This window comes from Polypterus senegalus, chromosome 3, assembly GCF_016835505.1.
Source record: "Polypterus senegalus isolate Bchr_013 chromosome 3, ASM1683550v1, whole genome shotgun sequence".
Lineage (NCBI taxonomy): Eukaryota > Metazoa > Chordata > Cladistia > Polypteriformes > Polypteridae > Polypterus > Polypterus senegalus.
Window position 1 is genome coordinate 224,260,052 of NC_053156.1, and position 21,171 is coordinate 224,281,222.

The window sequence follows — 21,171 nt, forward strand, 5'->3', positions numbered from 1 at the left end:
TTGTGCAATCAATGTTAAGTAATGGCAGTTGGTTTGTTTTAAAAATCTTTAGAGTTAGGAAAAGAGCAAAACTAGTTCATGGACTTTTTAAAAAGACATACAAAATAGTACAATTAGGCCTAAGCCAAAACCAGAACAAATGTGGCAGAGGACAGTCTGCTGTGAAGGGAGGCAGTGTGAGGAAGACTTAGTCTCCCTAAATGACCCTCCACAAAATCTTTCAGTTGAGAAGGGTACTCTTCCCTTCAGACACTGTTATTCCTACTGTCGAACACTTTGTGTAATGAAGTTCAGTGTGAAAGAAATTTTAAAAATCGCCACAACTTCATATCTAATGCATTTAGCTTCATACAATGTTCACAGACAGTAAATAAACCAGGGTTTGCAGGACTGGGATCTCAAAAGCTTGCACTTTCAATCACTCCCTGTCTTCATTATCCTTCTTCACTACTCTTGAGCTTGCTTCTAATTGGCTCATTATTTCTTCTTTTTTTTTCAGCGACAAATTAAATGTTGCACCTGTGACTCCCGACAGCCCAAGAGTCAAATGGCCCACCGCATTGAAAATGTGGCTCCTCAGGAGGGACCTTACAGGTGGTGGCAGGCTCAGAAAGGTGAGCTCTCATGAGAAATGTTTTAAATACAACCAAAGTGAGGAAATAATTACCTTTAATAATACAGACTTACAATGCTATGCTTTGACAGATTGTAAGTGGGGCACTGCTGCATGGTGACGCAGCACTAGTGCTGTTACCTCTCAGTAAGGAAACCAAGGTTAACATCCTGGGTCCTCCCAGTGTACAATTTCCATGTTCACCCTGTGTCTGTGTGGGTTTTCCCTGCAATAGAAGATGACATGACAACTGGTCTCTTACACTTGACTTTAGCAATGATAACTGGTCTCTTATTAAGCAACAACACTGGGACCCCAAAACCAAGACCAGAAACCGCTGCTGTAATATAAATGAAGTTTGCCTCACTCACACCCTCATTTTGTTTATTTTGTTTCTAAGGTGTTGAGAATGTAACTGTACAGTTGGACCTCGACAGGAAATTCCAGCTTGGCGACATTGTCCTGGACTTTAAGGTAAAATGCCCAAGGGTGATGACACATTGCTGACTGGGGAGATCTATTAGTGTGTAAGGGGAGATTTGCTGTAGCATAAGGTAGTGTGGCATGTGATCAGAAGTGAGCCTGGACAGTTTAGAGTTAAAAATGAACATAATTACAAGTCTTAGGATGTGGGAACAAACCCAAGGAAGTACAGCAAGAATGTTCAAGCTCCACACAGATGAGGCCAGTGCAGTGAGACAGCTTTACTATCCACTCTGCAACTGTCCTGACTTCTTCAGTTCAATGTGCACCAAAATGAACATTACAAACTTTTGATTCAGATTATTTTGAAAAATGCATATATATATAGATATATATATATATCCTTAAATCTATCTATCTATCTATATATATATATATATATATATGAAATCCTTAAATCTATCTATCTATCTATCTATCTAAAATCAGAGCTTCTATTTCCCACATCCTCTCAGCAGCAAGTTTATCCGTGGCTGTAGTTTAAGTGAAGAGTTAAAACTTGGCATACAGTGACACCTAGTGACAGTCTCATGAAACAGCATAAGACTAATTTCCATCTTAATTTTTTTGTTCTTTATTTCACCATATACAATTTCTCATATTAGGAATTTGTTAGTTTTCGCATACTCCTTGGGGTCAGAGCGCAGGGTCAGCCATTGTGCAGAATCTCTTTTGGCAGGGAAGGGGATTTGAACCAGCAAGCTTTGGGATACCAGCACAGATCCTTAGCTTCAGAGCCACCACTCTGCCCGAATTCATCTACCCATTCATTTTCCACTACTGGGTCATGGGGTTCAGAGGTTGACTTTACAGTATTAGGCACAAAGCAAGATGAAACACTAGACTGGGCATCTGTTCACTGTAGGATATATTCATTCTCACACCAACACACACAATAAATCTTGACCACTTGTATATTGTGCTTATTGTCTGCAATGTGCATAATAAAACTGTTAATTGTTTTTTAGGGTCCACGGCCTGAAGCCTTTGTGATTGAACGCTCTACAGATTATGGAAAGACCTGGCAGCCATACTTGTACCTGGCAACAGACTGCCATTCTTCCTTCCCTGGCATTAGTACAAAAGCTCCAAGTAACCTGCAGGAAAGTTACTGCCATTCTCTGCCTCCAATCGACTATTATAAAAACGTCGACCAAAAGGTAAAATGAATCTTTGTGCTTTTATAACTTTTCAAAAGGCAAGTCCTTGTCCTTTTACTGAAATATGTATTCCACTCAGAGTTCATGGAAATAAGCCAGCAATCCCTTCAGGAATGAGCACAAAAAAAAAACAGGGTGTAGCCAGGAATAGATTTTAGGATGGGCCTCTATAAAAATGAGTGTTCTAGCTTTTAGCAGGATATATAAAGGCAAAAATAATACATCTATTCATACTGTGGTACATTCACATAACTGAATTATTACGACCCTGCTAAAGTTGAACAGAAATTACCAAGGCAATCAAACACTGTTGTGCCACAGTGGACACTCACACAAAATCAGTCCCTACCTATGCTGCAAAGTTTTTTGTCAGATGTAGGTGTTGAACCAGTCGATAATTTCATCACAATTTAGATATTCAGCAAGATTGTGTGCAAATGATGAAACAGTCAAGTTACTGAGACAAACTAATGACACTGATGATCTCAAACATGTTTTCGTTCAATTTATGGATGAAAAAACTCTCTAAACAAGGCTTTTTTAATACCTTGATATTTCCTTTTGTTTTGCCATGTTAGAAATAACCCCTTAAAATAAGAAACTATCTCTTGGTGTTGGTAAAAAATATTCAGTTAAGCAACCAACTTAAGGTTCTGTTACTGTCACATACACCATAACACTGCCCCATTTATTTATTGGAAACTCAGTAAACCAATGGGATTTGACTTAAAACTTTGAAACTGAACTAAAAATAATTGAACAAATACCCAATCATCTATATATATAATTCACTAAGGCAAGACACCCATGGAAAGCACGCCGGAAGGGGCGTGGATTCACTAAGCCGCTGACAAGTAAGACACCTATGGCGCACGCAGGAAGGAGCCACGCCCACCAACTCCAAGACCATTGGATACCATTGGATACGCAGAGCCACGCCCACCAACTTGGACACAACGACACAGAAAAAATGGCGTCATTTATATTCGTCTGTCGTAGAGGCCACATGCACCTCCGAGCCACGTTGACTGTTCATAGAGGCATGTTTCTCGCGGAGGTGAGTCGCCATATGCAGTGTGTAAAACGGTTTGTGAGGGGTATCCCATGGGATCCTTAAAACAATCCTTTACAACTGAGGTTAAAACACAAAGAAGTACGCAGTCTTTAAAAACCGAGTTTTCGGTTACGACGGACAACCGCGTGCACCATAGCAAACTGTTTTACACGCTACATACAGCAATTCACATCCGCAACAAACATGCGTCTTCTTAGATGCTCCTGCAGGAACACAGAAAGTCTACGTGAGTCACAGGTGCATCTGGACTGTGCAAAGACGACAACGACTCAAGTGACGAGTTGGAGTTGGGCACATGAGCGATGGCCAGTTTTCAGTCATGGACGATTGTGTGTTGGTTCGTTCCGTGCATTGTTACAATGTTGCTTTTCTTGCTGATTTATTACATTATCGATTTTTCAAATGTTAATTTTCTCCCTGTGCTTAAAAATCATTAAAAAACCGGCCTGATTATTAGCGGGTTGGCTAATTTACTAAATTTAATGGAAAATTTCATATACTGTACAATGAACTGATTGGCTGGGCCTGTAGCCAATCAGGGTGGGCCTGGGCCCAGCCATGCCCCCCTTCAATACAATACTGACTTGGACCACTAGAGTTTATTTCTGGTAGTAATAAGAGAAAAGATGAAAATGTGCCTTCTCACCACAGCAGCTTGTGGATGACATGGGTAACATAGGTGTGAGACTACATCCAAAGTAAAGTCCTTGGTCACCGTGCCATAAAGCCTGGCATGCAGGACACAGGATGAAGTAAAGCAGCTCTTTGTTGCATTTTCCATTTGTGTTTTCTGCATGGTATCCTTTTAAATTTGACTCAGATTAATCTCATATAATGGATTAATTACACTGAAATTGTATGGTTGTCAACAACATGAGTTATCCATCCATTATCTAACCTGCTATATCCCAACTACAGGGTCACGGGGGTCTGCTGGAGCCAATCCCAGCCAGCACAGAGCGCAAGGCAGGGAACAAGCCCCTGGCAGGGCACCAGCCCACCGCAGGGCATGCACACACAAACACATACCCACACACCAAGCACACACTAGGGACAATTTAGAACAACATGAGTTGTAAAATCAAGCCATTCCATTGAGTCTACGAGCAGCTTGACCTTCGCTTATTCAGTAGGACTGGGGTGCTCAAGCTCGGTCCTGGAAAGTTGTAGTGGCTCAACATTTTGTTTTAAATTAATTGGTTAATTAGAAGCCAACTCTTGCTGATAAAAAAAAAACCATTAATTCAAAGGCTTATTTGTAAAATGAACAACAAAGGAAGGTAGAAATTGACTGCCTTGAGTGAGGCTCAACTATGTTAGTCCATTTTTATTGTTTGAAAAATAAAGATTTGTTTCCATGCATTGAAAACCCTTTCAGTCCTGACCAGGGAAGGCTACATGGGGATTTAATTCAGTGCCCATATTTATAAAACATCTCAGAATTACTCATAGGAATTGCACAAAAGTCTCACTTGGAGAGGAACTTGTCCTACGTCAAAGCAAGACATGAGAAGTATTTATGTGTCCTCCAGCTACGAGCAGGAGGTCATGTTTGAGAATGAATGACGTCACCATTTTACAGCACCCTAGCCACAAAGTGTTACTCAAGATGGTGTTTTGTAGTTTCCTTGCAAATCATGATGATGCTTTGAAAATTACAGTTAAGCCCAATTAAAGACATGTTTACTTAACAATGAATGATCCACTACCGTACTTTCTACAAGAATCACCTTCCCACTGTTATGGCCACAGGAAATGCCTCATAAACGTTCAGTTACTGAAACTAGCCCTGGCACCCAGTGCAGTAACAGAGACAGTGTGCTGTAAAAATGAGATGAAAAGCTGAGGTCCTGACTCTATTTGATCAAAAAAGTTCCCCGGGTAGCTTTTGAAAAGAGTAAGATGTACCTAAGTGGTGGACCTAAATGTGGGGCCCGGAAGGTTCAGATATTATGGGAGTCCTTTTGCAAACAGCAATGACACCTGGGTAACCACAGTTATTTTCTTCAATGGTGTTGTTCCATGACAGATCACCACAAGACTTTTCAAAATGTAATCACTACATCTCAGACTTTGATAAAACTGCTGTAGCAGGGACTTACACTATATTATTAATATTCTTATTTTTTTAAATCCCTTCTCATGCAGTAGACACACAAAATATTTAAGCATTGTGAGCTAAAGTCACATATGGGGCCTGTTTAAGCTTCATTAGTTTCATAGTAGATTCAGCCCTGGTGTATCCCAATGTCTTGGCTAAACTGCCCACCACTGCCTGGTCATTCACGCCCCATAATCATCTCCCATCCCTTATTTGCTAACTATCGTTATCTCGCTCTCACAACCTTTATAATCTAATAGCGAATGTGTGATGAAGATAATGGCACAAGAATGGCTTCATATTCATATTGGTGGTGGTTGAAGAGGCTCCCCACTGTCCATGTAAAGAGCTTTGAGTAGGTTAGACAAGTACTATCTAAATGTAATTAATTATTTTAATTATTACTCAATCTGCTTAATGCAAATTTAGAGCCAAAGATCTCCTATGATGAACATTAGAATCATTAAGTTCTTACAGTGAAAGACGCCATACATAAATCAGATATTGATTTATCACCTGATCACTACAAAGTGCCAGTCTGTTACTGGGGCACATTCACACTGAAAGACGCTCACCTTATCAAGGAAGATCAGAGTCACCAATCAATATTATTTAAGTAATGTGCGAATGGGTTCAAGCTACACAGAATTGTAGCCATTAGAGCATAGTGTTAAATACCATGGCACTGGCATTGAATCAGCAGTTACCATGTTGTGTCATCCATCCCTTTAGTCATTTTTGGAGGCATTTTGTCACAGTTTGAACATTACTGTATATAAATTAAAATGAACGATGGACAAGAAGACAAAAAGAATATCTAAAAATGTATACAGTTTGACAGCTTGTTGCATTTGCTCAAATAGTGCCTGTGCTTCCATTAAAAGTAAAATTGTCAGTCACATACAAATCCAGACACTGTAAAATAATCTTTGTACGATGGACAATACGTTAATGTTAAAAATACAATTCCAGTGCTGCAAGTTGTTATCATTAATATCAAGTTGGGGAGGTATGCAATTTAAATATACATTATAAAAATAACGTATACAAATAATTATCAACCATTCCATTTTGCGAAGGTGCTTAACCCAATCAGTTCTGCAGGACACCCCACAAATTATTTCATACACTAGGTTGGCAGTGGATGCCCCCTAAGTACCCCAATCCTTCCTACACTAATCTGCATTCTTCTGCAAGATTTTCTAAGGTCATGGTGTTAAAATGTAACTGGTGTTAGACTGTATCTAGTAACCATGATGGCACACATTTCTTTCTGTTTATGGGCTTGAAGTCGTTGAACTTTCCAACTGAATGAGTAAGTACTTGCAGGAACTGGTCTATTGTGTGTATCATGCAAATTAAAAAGCACAAACCTTTCCAAATATTAGAGGTCAGTGAAATGTTTCTAAATCCTTTCTGTTAACCTGAATAAACCTTTTAAAGCTCCTGGGCCAGATTATGACTTTTTAATGTTTTTCCTTCTCTGTTTTTCTTCTTTGCAGCTACAGTTTAACCCCCTGAATACCTATCAGCGAGTCAATTCACCCCAGAGTTACAAGATTGATAGTATGTATCCTGTCCCAGCTCACACTTGATCATTTTAACTACTGCATGCTCAGCCTTAAATTTCACTTTCAATCCCTCTTTTTGCTTCCCAGATGTTGCAGACTTCACAAACCTGAGAATGAAATTTACTAAACTGGCACAGCCACGCCAGAGTGAGAATGGACGAGGTCCACATGCTTTTTATGGTCTGAAAGAGATGCGGATTCAAGGCAGCTGCTTCTGCCATGGCCATGCCAGCCAGTGTGTGCCCTCTGATGGAACAAATGAGCTCTCCCGTGCTGAGGTGATTACTAGTGTTGAAGCAACAGGACTCGAGATATGTGTATTTATATTAGTCATTGCAAAGTCTTTGGAAATACATTTGTATGGGCCTTGGCTACCAGGGGTCTGAACAGTATGCCATCATTGGGGTCCTGGTATATCTCAGTCCTATTGTTTAATCCATGAGTCACTACATCTTTTCCTCAACAGATCATTTAAGTCTAGTCTATTTCACTGACCAAAAGATGCCAAGCTCGTTTTACTTACTTAAAGTCACAGATGCTTCACTTGCCCTGCTTAACTTGCCCATCAGACCATTTTGTCAAACCTTGGGGCAAGTATGCATATTTATGAAAATTCCAAACTTAGTTTTTGAAAACAAAGTTAATTTTCCTCTAGTCATCCAAGCACAGATTTCCCCACACTAGCAATGTTAAACTAAATGTGTAGATCTAGTATCATCATCTACTTATACCAAACTATTATTGAACTCAAGTGATACCAACTCTCAAGACTAAGATTCTGAAAAATCAAACGTCACCAAAATCTTAAAACAAGAAACACCATCTTCATTAATAAACCCACTTTATCAAATCCAGGAAAGCCAACAACCTCTTCAAAGAAGTAAGGGACACCAGGCCTTATCTTTTTCAAGTGACAATATACCATAACCATTTTTCAAACATGGGGTCACCAAGCTAGATTCCTCCTAATTAGTGATATTAACTAGTTTCTCAAAATGAAATTTGATTTTGTTCAATTCCAGTTATTTTTCTAAATTCAGAGATGCTTAATATATGAATCTGTTTTGGTAAAATAGCTATTCTGTTATTCAGGTGTATAGCACTTGTGTCTGCCAGCACAATACAGCTGGCCCCAATTGTGAACGTTGTGCTGACTTCTACAACGACCACCCCTGGAGACCAGCAGATGAGAGCAACACCAACCAGTGTCAGCGTAAGTACCTAAACAGATACAGCATAACTACCCCACCATGTCAGTTATTTGCCGTAGTAAATGTGTATCCTACTCCTACAGGCTGTGATTGCAATAACCACTCTGAGCGCTGCCACTTTGACCCTGCTGTGTTTGAAGCCAGTGGGATGGTGAGCGGAGGAGTCTGCGACAACTGCCAGCACTACACAACTGGACGCAAGTGTGAAAAGTGCCGTCAGTTCTACTACCGCAACCCCCTAAGGCACATCACACACCCCGAGGCCTGCTTGAGTAAGTCAGAATTGAAAAGTTATCAATATGTGAACTCAGCAACAGCAGACATGAATTGACTTGAGTGTCATCCTAAGTAAGTTTGACATGTAGAGTTGATGAGACATGAGGGGCCATTTTGGCTTCAGCAGAGCTGAAGAGGTTCCATTATAATATAGCTTAGTGCGCAAATTGTACCTTGAGAATGGAAGTTCTCTGAGGTCATTAATCAATGAGGGTCTAAGGCAACCTGGTGGTATCTTTTGTACACAATTGTGTATCTATTTGATATATGGATTATTAAACAGCTGCAGAGTTAAAAAAATGTTGCATGGTAGCTTTAATAAACCAAAACCAGATTGGGACTGATTAATGTCTCTAAAACTCAATGAACAAGGAAATGGAATTGTCCTAAAATGTTTTACGCTACCATAGTCAATTTACGTTTTTCATTTTTTTTACACTAGGATGCAACTGCAGTACAAACGGAGCAGAACAGCAAGGTTTGTGCAATGCTGAATCTGGGTACTGCATGTGCAAGGCCAACGTAGAAGGACCAGGCTGTGATCGCTGCAAGCTTGGATTCTACGGGCTTAGTGCTTCAGATCCCAAAGGGTGCAAAAGTAAGTCATTATAGTCATATTAATCATGGATACCGTGTAGCCAAATCGCATTAATGCAATTTTCACTTTGTCCAACAGTTGACACTGTTGCGATTGCTGGTATCTACGTACCTGACGGTTCAATTCTTCTTAATTTTTTCCCCACAATTAGAGTGTTCTTGCAGTCTTATTGGATCACAGCGAGATAGAAGTTGCGATCCTTTGTCGGGTCAGTGCTTCTGCCTTCCCAATGTTATTGGCCAGAACTGTGATTTGTGTGCCACTAACTACTGGAACTTCCTGAGTGGCCGAGGTTGTGAACCATGCAACTGTGACCCAAGAAACTCTCTCAATCAGCAGTGCAATCAGGTAAGGCTGGTAGTCTCCTGTGTGCCTTATCTATATCCAACAGAAGGAGCTGGTACATGTAGGTCAATATCTAATGCACAATATCAAATAAGAAAGAAAGAAGTTTTGATAACTCTTTCTGGGCAAACTATTTTTGTTCTGACTTCAGAAGATACTACAGTATAAGAGTGCTGTAAATTGGCACCCAAATGTAGATGGGTGGTTAAAAATGTGTAAAATTATGAGTGTACTAAGTGTGGCCGTGTGTATGAAGGTGTCTGATTAGCATCTTCATGAAGGATTGGTTCCTTATTGTACTGAATGCTGCTAAGATATTTTACAGATTCATTCAATTGGTGAATAGTTTTCCAAATATGAATGAAAAATATTACAAATAAATAGTAAATAGAGGGTCCAATTCATCCATAAACCAACAATGGAACTAAAGGAGGGTCCATTTCTAGTGAAATATTGGTGTTGATGTTGGGACAAAGGTAATGTCTGGAGAAGTGCCTCACATATGAACATGTTGGAGGCTAATGTGGATTATGGAAAAATTGAAGGAGTTGAATCTCTGCAACATAAGAAAATGGAAATTGAGGGTTTAAAGTATAGAAAAAGTTAGCATAAGCCTATACTGCCAACTATTTGAAAAACAAAAACATACAGTATTAGTTTATAAACAGGCTTTGTTTCTTGTGTGAACATCCAAACATTAAATTAATGTATTTCAAGGCTTCCTACATTACCAGTCCAATCCAGTCTTTAAGAAAAATACATGTGCTGTCTTCATCTACCACAGTGGTGTGACTTGGTCTCTCTCTTGGTTTAGTTAACAGGTCAGTGCCAGTGCAGACCAGGCTTCGGGGGGAGAACATGTTCAGGATGTGCTGACGGCACCTATGGAAATCTTCAGCTCCAGTGTCGGCGTATGTATTATGATTTTAGGTGTTGTGTCCTCTTAACTGTGATACCCTTAGGCTTGGGGGTGGGGGGGGTTAATCAAACAGTTTTTTATTTATTTATTTCTAAGTGATGCATACTGTATGTAGAACATGACAGGGATGGGAGATAGAAAGAGCACCAGCCTCATCTGTACATCAACACCATCAACATGTCAACATCAATTAGAATGTCTGAGCTCTGGTGAGCCTGAGTACACATTTGATAAGCCAGCAATCTCCCTCATACATTTATTCAGCCATACTTCTTGTACAATGCCCAGCTATGATCACTCATCTATGCCTTTTGTATGTACCATCTGGATGCAAAATGCTTAGATTATTAATGAGGGGTTAACTCAGAAGAAGAGTAATGCATACCATATTCACATTCATTCAAACTAAATTCACAGTAAACATTTACAAATGTGAGTTAAACATTTTTTATTTCTTTCTTTCCTCACACAGCATGCAACTGTGATAGCACAGGAACATTACCAGGCATCTGTGATAAAACAACAGGAGCCTGCCTTTGCCGACCTGGCGTGATAGGACCCCGCTGTGATCAATGCCAACGTGGAACATGCAACCGGTATCCCGACTGCCAACAGTGCCACCCTTGTTTTCAGGACCTCGACTCCAAGCTCCAGGGCTATGCAACTCTACAGTCCGGACTTTCTAGGAAAATTAACATTCAAGTGGGTGGTGGAGATGGGCAAGTCTGGGACCCAAGGATCACTGGCCTAGATATGAATTTGAAGAGGATAAGGGAGGGCATTCTGTACCCCAAAACTACGGACAGTGAGATAAATAATGCCCGCTTCAGTCTGCAGGCAAATAGGTGAGTGACTTATAATTTATTCTGTCTGCCCTCTTGGCATGTTGTCTTGGATCATGTTGAGCCCATGACTCATATCGCTACAGTTTTCTAAAACGTGCTGATGAGGCTTTATTTTCTCCACAGTCATTCCATCATCCCCAACTTCACCCTACTCTAATGGACGTACTAGCAAAGAAACAATAAATTATCAGTTTTATATTATTTTGCACTTATATGTTAGTATTCTTTTTTCATTTATATTTTGCACTATGAATTGAAGTTGTATGGGATTTGCTCTGTCTGTCAAACTATTGGACCATGAATATCTCTTCACATAGCATTTTGAATTCACAAATATATAGCCCAATGTGCTTGGTTACAGTTATAGAATTGCCCTTTATCCTGAGATGGCACCAGAACTCTTGTCAGCTGAGGTTTTAGGACAGTTTATTACACCTGCACAGAGGACAGACTTATGGTAACTCAAGTGGAGTGTGACTCATAACAGTGGCATATAAAAACAATGAGTCCCACATCACTGTGCAGGAGTTACCAGATGTGTTCAACATGACCAATGTCTCCGGGTTCACAGCCTAACCCTAACCTTAACAAAAGTGTTTTTCTTTCAGAGATTCAGCTAGTCGGATTGGTTCCAATCAACCTACCATAGTGGATCAGAGCACCAGTCTAACTGGAGACCTGGACGATCTGAACAGCAGGTTGAACAGCTTAAGGGGCATTTACATTACAAGATGGGATTTTTTTCAGAAATTCTACAGCAATATAGATGGTAAGAAAGAATTGTCTGTACTATTAGGACCTGCTGCTTTGAAATGCCAGTTGCCTAGTTTTGTTTCCTGTACTTTTTTTTTACTGTCTGTATGGACTTTGTATGTTCTCTCCATGTCCTCATGGAATTTTCTCCTGGCACTATGTTTCCATCTACATCCAAAAGGCATTCATGTTGGATTAAAGTGGCAACTCTAAATGTGTTGACCTTGAGTGAGCATGACTTGGGTGAAGCCTTGTAGAAATATGTTATTAGGCCTCACAGCTCTATACAAGTAAAGAAAAAGGTTGAGAAAATGAATGGGTTGGCAATTTCTGATCTTACGTTTCTTACCGTATATGGAAAGGAATAATATTAAAACTTGCCATTTTATATTTGGTTAGCACATTATTCCAAAGCAACCTACATTTCAAGATGCATCAGTATTGCTTACATGTAGTTCTTACAATGTGAGCACAAGAGGATTAAGTAAGCTAAGCTGGCTATGGGGTTTGAACCTTGAGTCTTAAAGTCCAGTGACAAAGAGTGTATGCCAGGCTATGTGCCAGATCGAACCCAAAAGCTTGACATTATTAGTACTTTTCAACAACCTCATTATTTATAAAGTCCACTTAACAAGAGTAAAAGAAAGACCTGATTTCAAATTAAAAATCTATTTGAATTATTCTGACATTTTTGGGTTTGTTCTCTGTGTTCTTGTTACAAACAACAAATGTTCACCTTCTTCTTCAGGTTCACTCTCCACTATCCGGTCTGCCTATGATCAATCTGGAGATGCAATGAAAAAGGTTGCTAATGCAGAGGAAATTGTCAAAAGATCATTAATAATACAGAAAAGAGCAGAGGACATGGAGGGGAAAGATCAAGAGAAAAACCGTCAAGACCTAGAGCATCTTTCCAGGCAGGTGCAAAACCAGCCAGACCTGACTCCTACAGCGGGGAAGGTAAGGAAAGAGTAAAAATCCTGTCTCTTCTCAGCCGTCTCTTTCCACCGTCAGAAGTAAGTGGATGTGTTAGAACTACTGGGGGTTATGATGCAGCCTGAACACTGGGCTTACAGCTACAACAGTCGCAATTAATGGGGCTAGTTTTTATGACATCCACAACACACCCCCATTCTCGTCACACCTCACACAGGGTTATGCCTTCGGTCACACCTTCCATGTTCGGCTGTACCTTGATCAGGCTCTCAGTTTGTCTTTACCAAGTACCATTAATTATCCAATCACGTGATATCTGTGATGGTTTTAAGGTTGAGAGAATAAAGGCAGAATGGTAGAGATGGAATTCCCAGATCAGGAGATAAATTAAACAAAAGCAACAGGCAAAAGATGTTGTAAGGAGTCAAGTAAGAGATCAGTACACAAGAGGAAGAGGAAAATCCAAAAAAGGCATTCATCAATATCATAGTCAAGATACAAAGCAAGATGTTTAGAAAACAAATATTTAAACTTTCCCTAAAGAAATTTAAATTCAAAAATGTGTATTCTTAGAGAAAGACTTGAACTAGGATGCTGCAGTCTTAATAACGATCACTTGGTAATATTCAATGTTTTCACCCTGGCTACAGTAGCTGCAAACATTATTACCATACACAAAATGGCCACCACAATGAAAATCAAGAGCAAAATGGTGGAGTCCATGAAGAAAATCCAAGATGAAATTACTTTATCAAAACAAAAAGATAAAAGCACCAATGGTTTGCTGGATAACTGTATAAGTTAACGATTAACTGAAATAAACACAGCTCCCTGTTACATTCAGTTTTTACCTTTTGTAGCAAACATGCCTCCATTGGGCATGCATTACAAAGTCACAGTAGTTTTTGTTATTCTCTGGGATTTTTTGGTAGCTAGGACCCACAAACATATATATATACAGGGTGGTCCAGATCTAATTATGCAGATCCAGATCGTCTGGATGACTTTGATTTATGCGGGGACAATTTCAGTTTGGCGCGAAGACGATTGTTCATGTTGTCACTTCACACACTTCTCGATGGTCCGGGATTTTTCAGGTGATTTTCTATGTAATAAGCTTAATAAGTTATAGCGTAATGAAAATTGCATAATTAGATCTGGACCACCCTATATATATATATATATATATATATATATATATATATATATATATATATATATATATATATACTGTACAGTGTGTGTATGTACTGTATATATGCATTGTTTTCTATGTATGCTTTAGAATTATTTCTCTGTATAGTTGATATTGTACTACTTTCACTCTTCAGAGAAGGCATGCAAACAACACTTTCATTGTACTACATATACAAGTTAATAAACTTCAACTTGCACTTAACAATATATTAGCTCTTGAAAGTTCAGAGATAACCAATTACACTGGTTCCAGTACTGCGGTGTATGAACTATTAAGTGAAATTGAAAGAGTCATGGGTAACAAAAACGCATCTATTACTCATTTATTCTTATGTAACAGGACCTTAAGAAAGGCTTCTTTTGGTGTTAATGACACTTGCAAAGCATCAGTAAAGTGGCAGGCTATTCATCTGTGTAACGTGGCCTACTAAAATAACTTTATTTTGGATCGGTCAGCAGTGCACTAAGTGAGACGTACAGATATGACTCTTGATATCACACACTTCAATAAACAACCTGTAAATAACGTTGTATTCATAAGTTATTTTACCAGCATATCAGATGCTGCACTGCACAGAGATGAATAACCATATTACTGATGTTTTGTACACTAAGTGTCATTAACACCAAAAGAAGTGCTTTATTAAAGTCTTGTTAAGTAAAAGTAAATGAGTAATAAATGCATTTTTTGCAGTACTTAAAGTTATGATAAAGGTTTTCAAAATTATGAAAGAAATGAATACAGTCAATGCCAGATGTTATTTTAAAATAAGTTTCTCAGCTAGAACACATAGAACTTGGCACATTTTGTGCAAACGGTACAAATTTCTGTTCTTCTCAAAGGAACCCATGTATTTGTTGAAATACTATAGCTGCCAAGCATTGCGATAAACTATGAAACATTTAGGACCATCAGATCAGGACTTGATGATATCTTGTAGAAGTTACCGTAGATGAAAAGGGATTGATGAGCTATGGTGGGCTGAATGATCTGCTCTTGTCACAATTGTTTGTAGATCTGTTTGGAAACTTTAGCTGCTTTTCATTTAGGTTTAGAACTATAATTTACAATGGCACACCATAACATTCTCAAACCTGTCAAATCCAGTTCAGAGTTTGTCATGGCAGCACTGACTGTATGACAAGAAACAATGGCAGATGAGATACCAGTCCTTTGCAGCACTAATTCAGAGTCATGTGGGAGGAAAACTAAAGAATGCCTGAAATAACTCCCCTAGACATAGGGAGAATGTGCAAACTCCACACCGACAAGGACCAGGTTCAGGAATTGAGCCTAAATCACTTGTTCTTTGAAACTAATCATCAGTCTGTCCAATAATAAATCTGAAGATACTGAGATTTCATGTTTTTTTAAATACCTGTAACTGTATTAACAACAGTATAGACATACATAGCTACAGTAAAACTACCAGGTCACACAAAACTGAAGGAAAACTGAGAGAACAGTATCCAGTTTAAATAAACACAAAGTGAACAAAAAAATGTACATGTCGCAGTTTTCTGGTCTGCTCACTTGAGCCAGATACAATGAAGACTAGGCAAACCAAAAAAATCAGTGCACACTGCTGTGCTGTTGGTTGCATCTGCTCGCTGCAAATTTTTTACAGTTCCTTTATCAAAATTTTCACATCAGCTGACCAAGATTTGGAACTATTTGAAAATCTTGTGTGGTGTTCGGCTGGGACACCTTGTTAATGGAAGGATCAGGGGAGAGAACACACACAAGGCATTATGTCCCCCGGAGCGCTAGATGGCAACCCCTCCTTGGTACTTCGGATTCCCACAGGGCTCCTTTGAAGTTAGAGTTCAGCACAGCACTGTTGGGTTCCATGGGTGCCATCAGGGGGTGTGGAACGAAATCGAGGGCCCTACATTGTCGGGTTTCCACCTCACCTGGAAGTGCTTCCGGACCATTCTAACAGGCCAAGGGATGCATTTCTAGGTGTAGGATAAAAGGAGCTCTCTGCCTCTGCTTCAGAAGCCAGAGTCAGGAGGAAGGTGACAAATTTTTACTGGTGGAGGAGTGGAGGTGGACAGAGACAGAGACAGAGAAAAGAAGAGAGAGAAAGAGAGGGAGAGATAAAGCCAAAGAGGAGAAAGTGCTGCTTTGTGCTTTATTGTACGGTGTTTTGGTGGGAAACGGTTAAGGAAGTGTTTCCCCCAACCAAATAAAATTGTTGTGCTGTGCTTTACTTGTGTCCATGTCTGTCTGCTTCAGGTTTGGGGAGATAGGGCGCCCCCTGGTGGCCAAACTTGCGAATGCTCACATTTTTTCCAGATGTTACTTTCCTTGTGAAGATATATTCTGAGAGCCATAACATTGATCATAATAACTACGCAATAACTTCTTGAGTGCCAAAAGAGTTGCTTGCACAAATGTGTTTTATGCAGGAGGGGTTTGACTAAGCTGAGCTGTTTATTTTTGGCAGGTGTGTGGAAGCTATCGTACAGAGCCCTGTACCCCAGAGCAATGTGATGGAGCCTTGTGCCCAGGACCTAATGCAGTGCCATGCAGCACCACAGTAGACTGCCGAGGTGCCCTGCCATTAGGCAAGAAGGCGGAGAGTATGGCCGACACGACAAAGGCCAAACTGAATGACCTGAATGCTCAGATCAGGCAAGCTACTCGGAAGGTATGGTACACAAATTCTTGCACCTTCATACATTTCTCATCACTTGTCCATTAAACAATTCTTACAGCCACTGCCTTTCATTGTTTGGATAAGATATATGTGTTTGTGTAACTTCTCTCTCAGGTACCCCTCTGCATTGTGATTTATTTATTGTTGTAGATGTGAGACAGAGGCCACACAATCATTTGTTCCACTCTTCAAGTTTATTTCTTTCACTGTAATACAGAATATGAACAGGGTCTCATCACCTGTACCCCCTTTCAGCAGCCATAACAGAACTGATTAAACAAACTTTTAAAACATGATATAAAACGGATACCTGTAATACAGAATATAAACAGGGTGACATCACGTGTATGCCCTGTAATACTGTATTTACATTTAAATAATAAAATATAAGAAACTGGACGGCATGTCGGCGCAGTGGTAGTGCTGCTGCCTCGCAGTTACTAGTGCAATACGTATCATGGGGATATATGGTGCAGGGGTCCTCAGACTGAGCCCTGGGGGTCTACTGTGTCTACAGGTTTGTGTTTCAGCCAATTCCTGTTTTACTCTTCAACACAACCTTCTACTATTCAACCTTTGGCGTGTCAACTAAGAAATCTCGGTTTCGTCTTTTCCTAAAGACATTTCTGTTGTGTTTGTTGCACTAAAACAATAAAAAATATATTCTGACTTGTTAAGATTTCATTCTTATTTTGTTTGAAAGTTTTGCATATTTATACCCTTGCTTGCTAATGATACTCAATTCTTTTTAGAATTCATTGCTGTTTTCATGTCATCTGCTGTACTATTTGTTACTTATTAATATTTGGTTACAATTGAGAAAGATAAATTTTACAGAATAACAATAAAATAAGCTAGAAATAGTACCGTCTTCAAAGGTGGGTTTCAGATGAGTTCTTAGCAGCCTATAGTGGATAAATCTCAGAAATATAGATGCTTATTTGAAGAAAAGGTTAGCATTTTAGGCATTCTGATCCATACAACAATTATATTAGCAATTTTCATAAGTAGGATTTCATCACTTTGTACTCTTTCTTGAAATGAACATAAATAATAAACTGAGAAAACTAACTATAATGTTTTGGCCCAGATTCAAGATACAGTGAATGAAGCCAATGGGATGAAACAGACTTTTGATCAGTTGGCCAATCAGGTTAGCACAACAAGGCCAAAGCTGGAGAAGGAGATCCAGAATACCAGGCAGTTCATCAAGCAAGTGCGAGAGTTTCTATCAGGTAGGACTGAATGAGATAAATAACTGAATTTTCATTAACACAAAATGGCTATGATGGTAAAGTAAAACGTGCGCATGCCTCTCAGCTAAAGGAGAATAGGTCTGAATTCCGGCATTGTCACTGTGTTTACATGTTCACCCCATCTCCATGTGTTTTACCTTCCAAATTCATAAGGCACGTACATTAGGTTGATTAGATTGGTACCACTCAAATTATTTTCTTCCAGAGTCAAAACAAAGCTCCTCAAGCCCCCCTTCTCCTCCCAATACATTACTGGAAGAGAAAATTATAATAGAATTTCTCTGGGAGTGGCAATTTACTCCCGGAGTAAAGCTATTTGAATAGGGTTCTAAACACATTAATTTGCTTTAATACCTGGGACCAAGCTCTGCTTTTAGCAAACTAAAAAACAAAAGGGCACTGCCCTCCATGAACCATAGAGAGAATAGGGAACTACTAGGAAAGGAGATTAAAGAGTCGCCTGTTGTAGCCTTTTAGGAACTTAAAGTCCTCATATCTCCTTGAATTTTCAAATCAAACAACTTATTTCGTATCCCCAGAGTTAGAGAAGCACTAGATTAAATCACCAGAGCTGGTCTGGCCTGGTTGAGTGTTGGCATGAGAGTGAGTGTGTCCTGTAATGAAATGGTGTCCCATCTATGGCTGGGATTTTACTTTTGCACCCGAGGATGTTGGCATATGCTTTGGCTTCCCAACACTCTTAATTGGACGAGTATACGTAAGGAAAAAGTATTTGGATCAGAGGACGTGGCATAGCAATACAAGTGGACACCCATGGCACATTCCTGTGGCTGGAGGGCAGCTGTATAGAACTGTGCTAAAAGTCTGTAGCACTAACATTTGACTTGAAAGTGTTAAGTGGGGAAAAGCAATGAAAGGGGCACCGAGGATTATAGCAGTGCCTTGCTGGAGAAGGCCATGGGCTACAACAGTACTCATTTCTAACAAATGGAGCATCTGTTTATTACTGTGTCATCTTCTCCAATAACACAGCAACAAACATTTCTTTAATGCCACCAGCTCCCGACATGGATCCTGCGGTCATCCAGCTAGTGAGTGAGCAGGTGCTCAACATGAAGCTCCCAGGAAGCATTGGAGAAATCAGAGACAAAGTGGATCAGATCAAGGCGATTGCAGGTTCTCTGCCGGATATCAGCAGACTAATGGAAACTACCAGATCAGAGATTGGCAAAGCCAAAGAGTTGCTGCAGGAGGCCGAGAGGGCCAGGTAATGTGGCAGTACAAATCCATCCATATGGAACTTGAGTTTCCTTTAGAATGATAGATAGATAGATAGATAGATATAGATAGATAGATAGATAGATAGATAGATAGATAGATAATTTATTAATCCCAAGGGGAAATTCACGGAATATTAGAACATTAGAAATGTTGTGACGAGAACAGAACATTTAGCCCAATGAGAACGTCCATCCTATTCATCTAGATATTTCTTACAAGTTCAAAATGAAAATGCGGAATTATAACGGAAGGGCAGAAGATTATTTGTTTTAAAGGCAGATAAGTCAGCAAACTAAAAATAAATTGTTTGGTAGTTTGCTGCACTTTATTAAGAGCCATGAGATCAAAACATATACAGTTTAAATACTAAAAGGCAGCCTCATACATTTTAAAACTTATGGTCAAATGTCAGAAGGAGCAGACAGAGTAATGGAAATTTTCTTTTTGATGTTAGTATAGTTTCTGTCTGCTTCACAAATTGCCAGTAAGGATGCTAATACTGATAACATCTGGCAGGCATCTAATGATCCAGTTATCCAGTTGTTAGTGGCATCACAGATGAGGGTAGCTGAATTATACAGTTAGAGACAGAACTCTATCAAAATTAAACTCCTTCAGAATAAACCTCCTCATTCTAATCAACATTTTGTGTCTTACATATTCATGATTTAGGGATCAAGCGATAACATTTGAGGAGAAGGTAGATGGTGTGGTGGATGATCTTGGCAGCGCCCAGACCTCCCTTGATGAGGCAAGGGATAAGATTAGAGATCTGCTGAACAATGTCAAAGATGTCGACAACAAGATTTTACAGGTGAGTGGAATGAAATGATAACTGTTATCACTTAGCGTCACCCCAGTGTGAATCACTGTATGATAGCCTCTAGGTGGGCTCATTCATAAAGCCATACAGATGCAGAAGAAGTGATATGTTACCTTCCTTTTTGCTTTGATTTTAGATTCAGGATGAGTTAAGGCCTGCTGAGAGGACCATCACAGACATGGACATTCAGATGCAGAATATGAAACCCCCCATGGACAACTTGAGGAGCCTGATCAATGGGAATGACTATATGGCAAACCAAGCACAAGGACTGGCAGGCCAAGCTTTTACAGAAGCAGAAGCAAGAAGCCAGGTAAGAGGGATTGGAAAATAGGAAACGAATTAGAATATGAATAGAAAGATAAAGAGTTCAGTCTGCTTCTGTCTCTATCCAGAGGCAGAATAAGACCCACATTTTAATTTACTATTGCTTTTCATAGTTAATCTTCCTGTGTTCAAGTAGCAGATTTCACTGGGCTATCTGCTTTTTGTTTTGTCAATGAGGTCTCTCGTGGACTTAGCGAGAAGACTGATCGGTAGTGTCACCTCACTTCGACTTCGAGTTTGAAAGACGAACCTCAGTATTACAGTCAACTCCATTACTCAATGTAGTTAGTTTGTAGCTCCATAGCTGTTGTTGATTTGCACTTTGTCTTTGGGGTAGTGTCTATATAAGATAAGATACTAAGACAGCTTAGCCATAAGCTAATCAAACAAGCCTGATGAATGGAATGGTCCTCTCTCCTCTGTCAAATTTATTATGTCTCCATAAAATACCTCACACTGGTTCCATTTTACCTGAACTAGTGTGGTGCTGAGGTGTCACCCGTTGCATGGCTGCACTCGGGTCCTGGGATCCTGAGTTGATTTGTCATGTGGTGGTGTATCAACACGTGCGCCTAACAACCAGCCAACTTGTGATCTCACTGGTTTGCTTAATTCTGGTGCAGTATCCACAAGCTCCTCGTGATGTGCCACTCTGGAAACTCAGATTCACTGAACTCCAATAGCATTGTCATGATTTTTTAATGACATGCTCTGCTGCTGTCCCATTGCAGCTGGATGCTCACAAATTCACTTTACTCTGATGGATTTGACATAGGC

General features: G+C 39.6%; 1 protein-coding gene across 1 annotated transcript in view; it reads left to right on the forward strand.

Annotated features, from left to right (window-relative positions):
- The window catches only part of si:ch1073-15f12.3 (laminin subunit beta-3), a 51,402-nt gene that overhangs the window by 26,343 nt on the left and 3,888 nt on the right, over nt 1-21,171 (forward strand). Inside the window, exons 4-21 of the mRNA XM_039748592.1 lie at nt 500-614; nt 1,014-1,087; nt 2,065-2,256; nt 6,935-6,998; nt 7,091-7,281; nt 8,096-8,216; nt 8,298-8,486; nt 8,933-9,088; nt 9,240-9,436; nt 10,248-10,344; nt 10,825-11,197; nt 11,806-11,966; nt 12,699-12,910; nt 16,534-16,737; nt 17,837-17,981; nt 19,023-19,230; nt 19,917-20,058; nt 20,204-20,380. Coding sequence (XP_039604526.1) covers nt 500-614; nt 1,014-1,087; nt 2,065-2,256; nt 6,935-6,998; nt 7,091-7,281; nt 8,096-8,216; nt 8,298-8,486; nt 8,933-9,088; nt 9,240-9,436; nt 10,248-10,344; nt 10,825-11,197; nt 11,806-11,966; nt 12,699-12,910; nt 16,534-16,737; nt 17,837-17,981; nt 19,023-19,230; nt 19,917-20,058; nt 20,204-20,380 — 3,018 coding nt within the window. The remainder of the gene's footprint in view (nt 1-499; nt 615-1,013; nt 1,088-2,064; nt 2,257-6,934; nt 6,999-7,090; nt 7,282-8,095; nt 8,217-8,297; nt 8,487-8,932; nt 9,089-9,239; nt 9,437-10,247; nt 10,345-10,824; nt 11,198-11,805; nt 11,967-12,698; nt 12,911-16,533; nt 16,738-17,836; nt 17,982-19,022; nt 19,231-19,916; nt 20,059-20,203; nt 20,381-21,171) is intronic.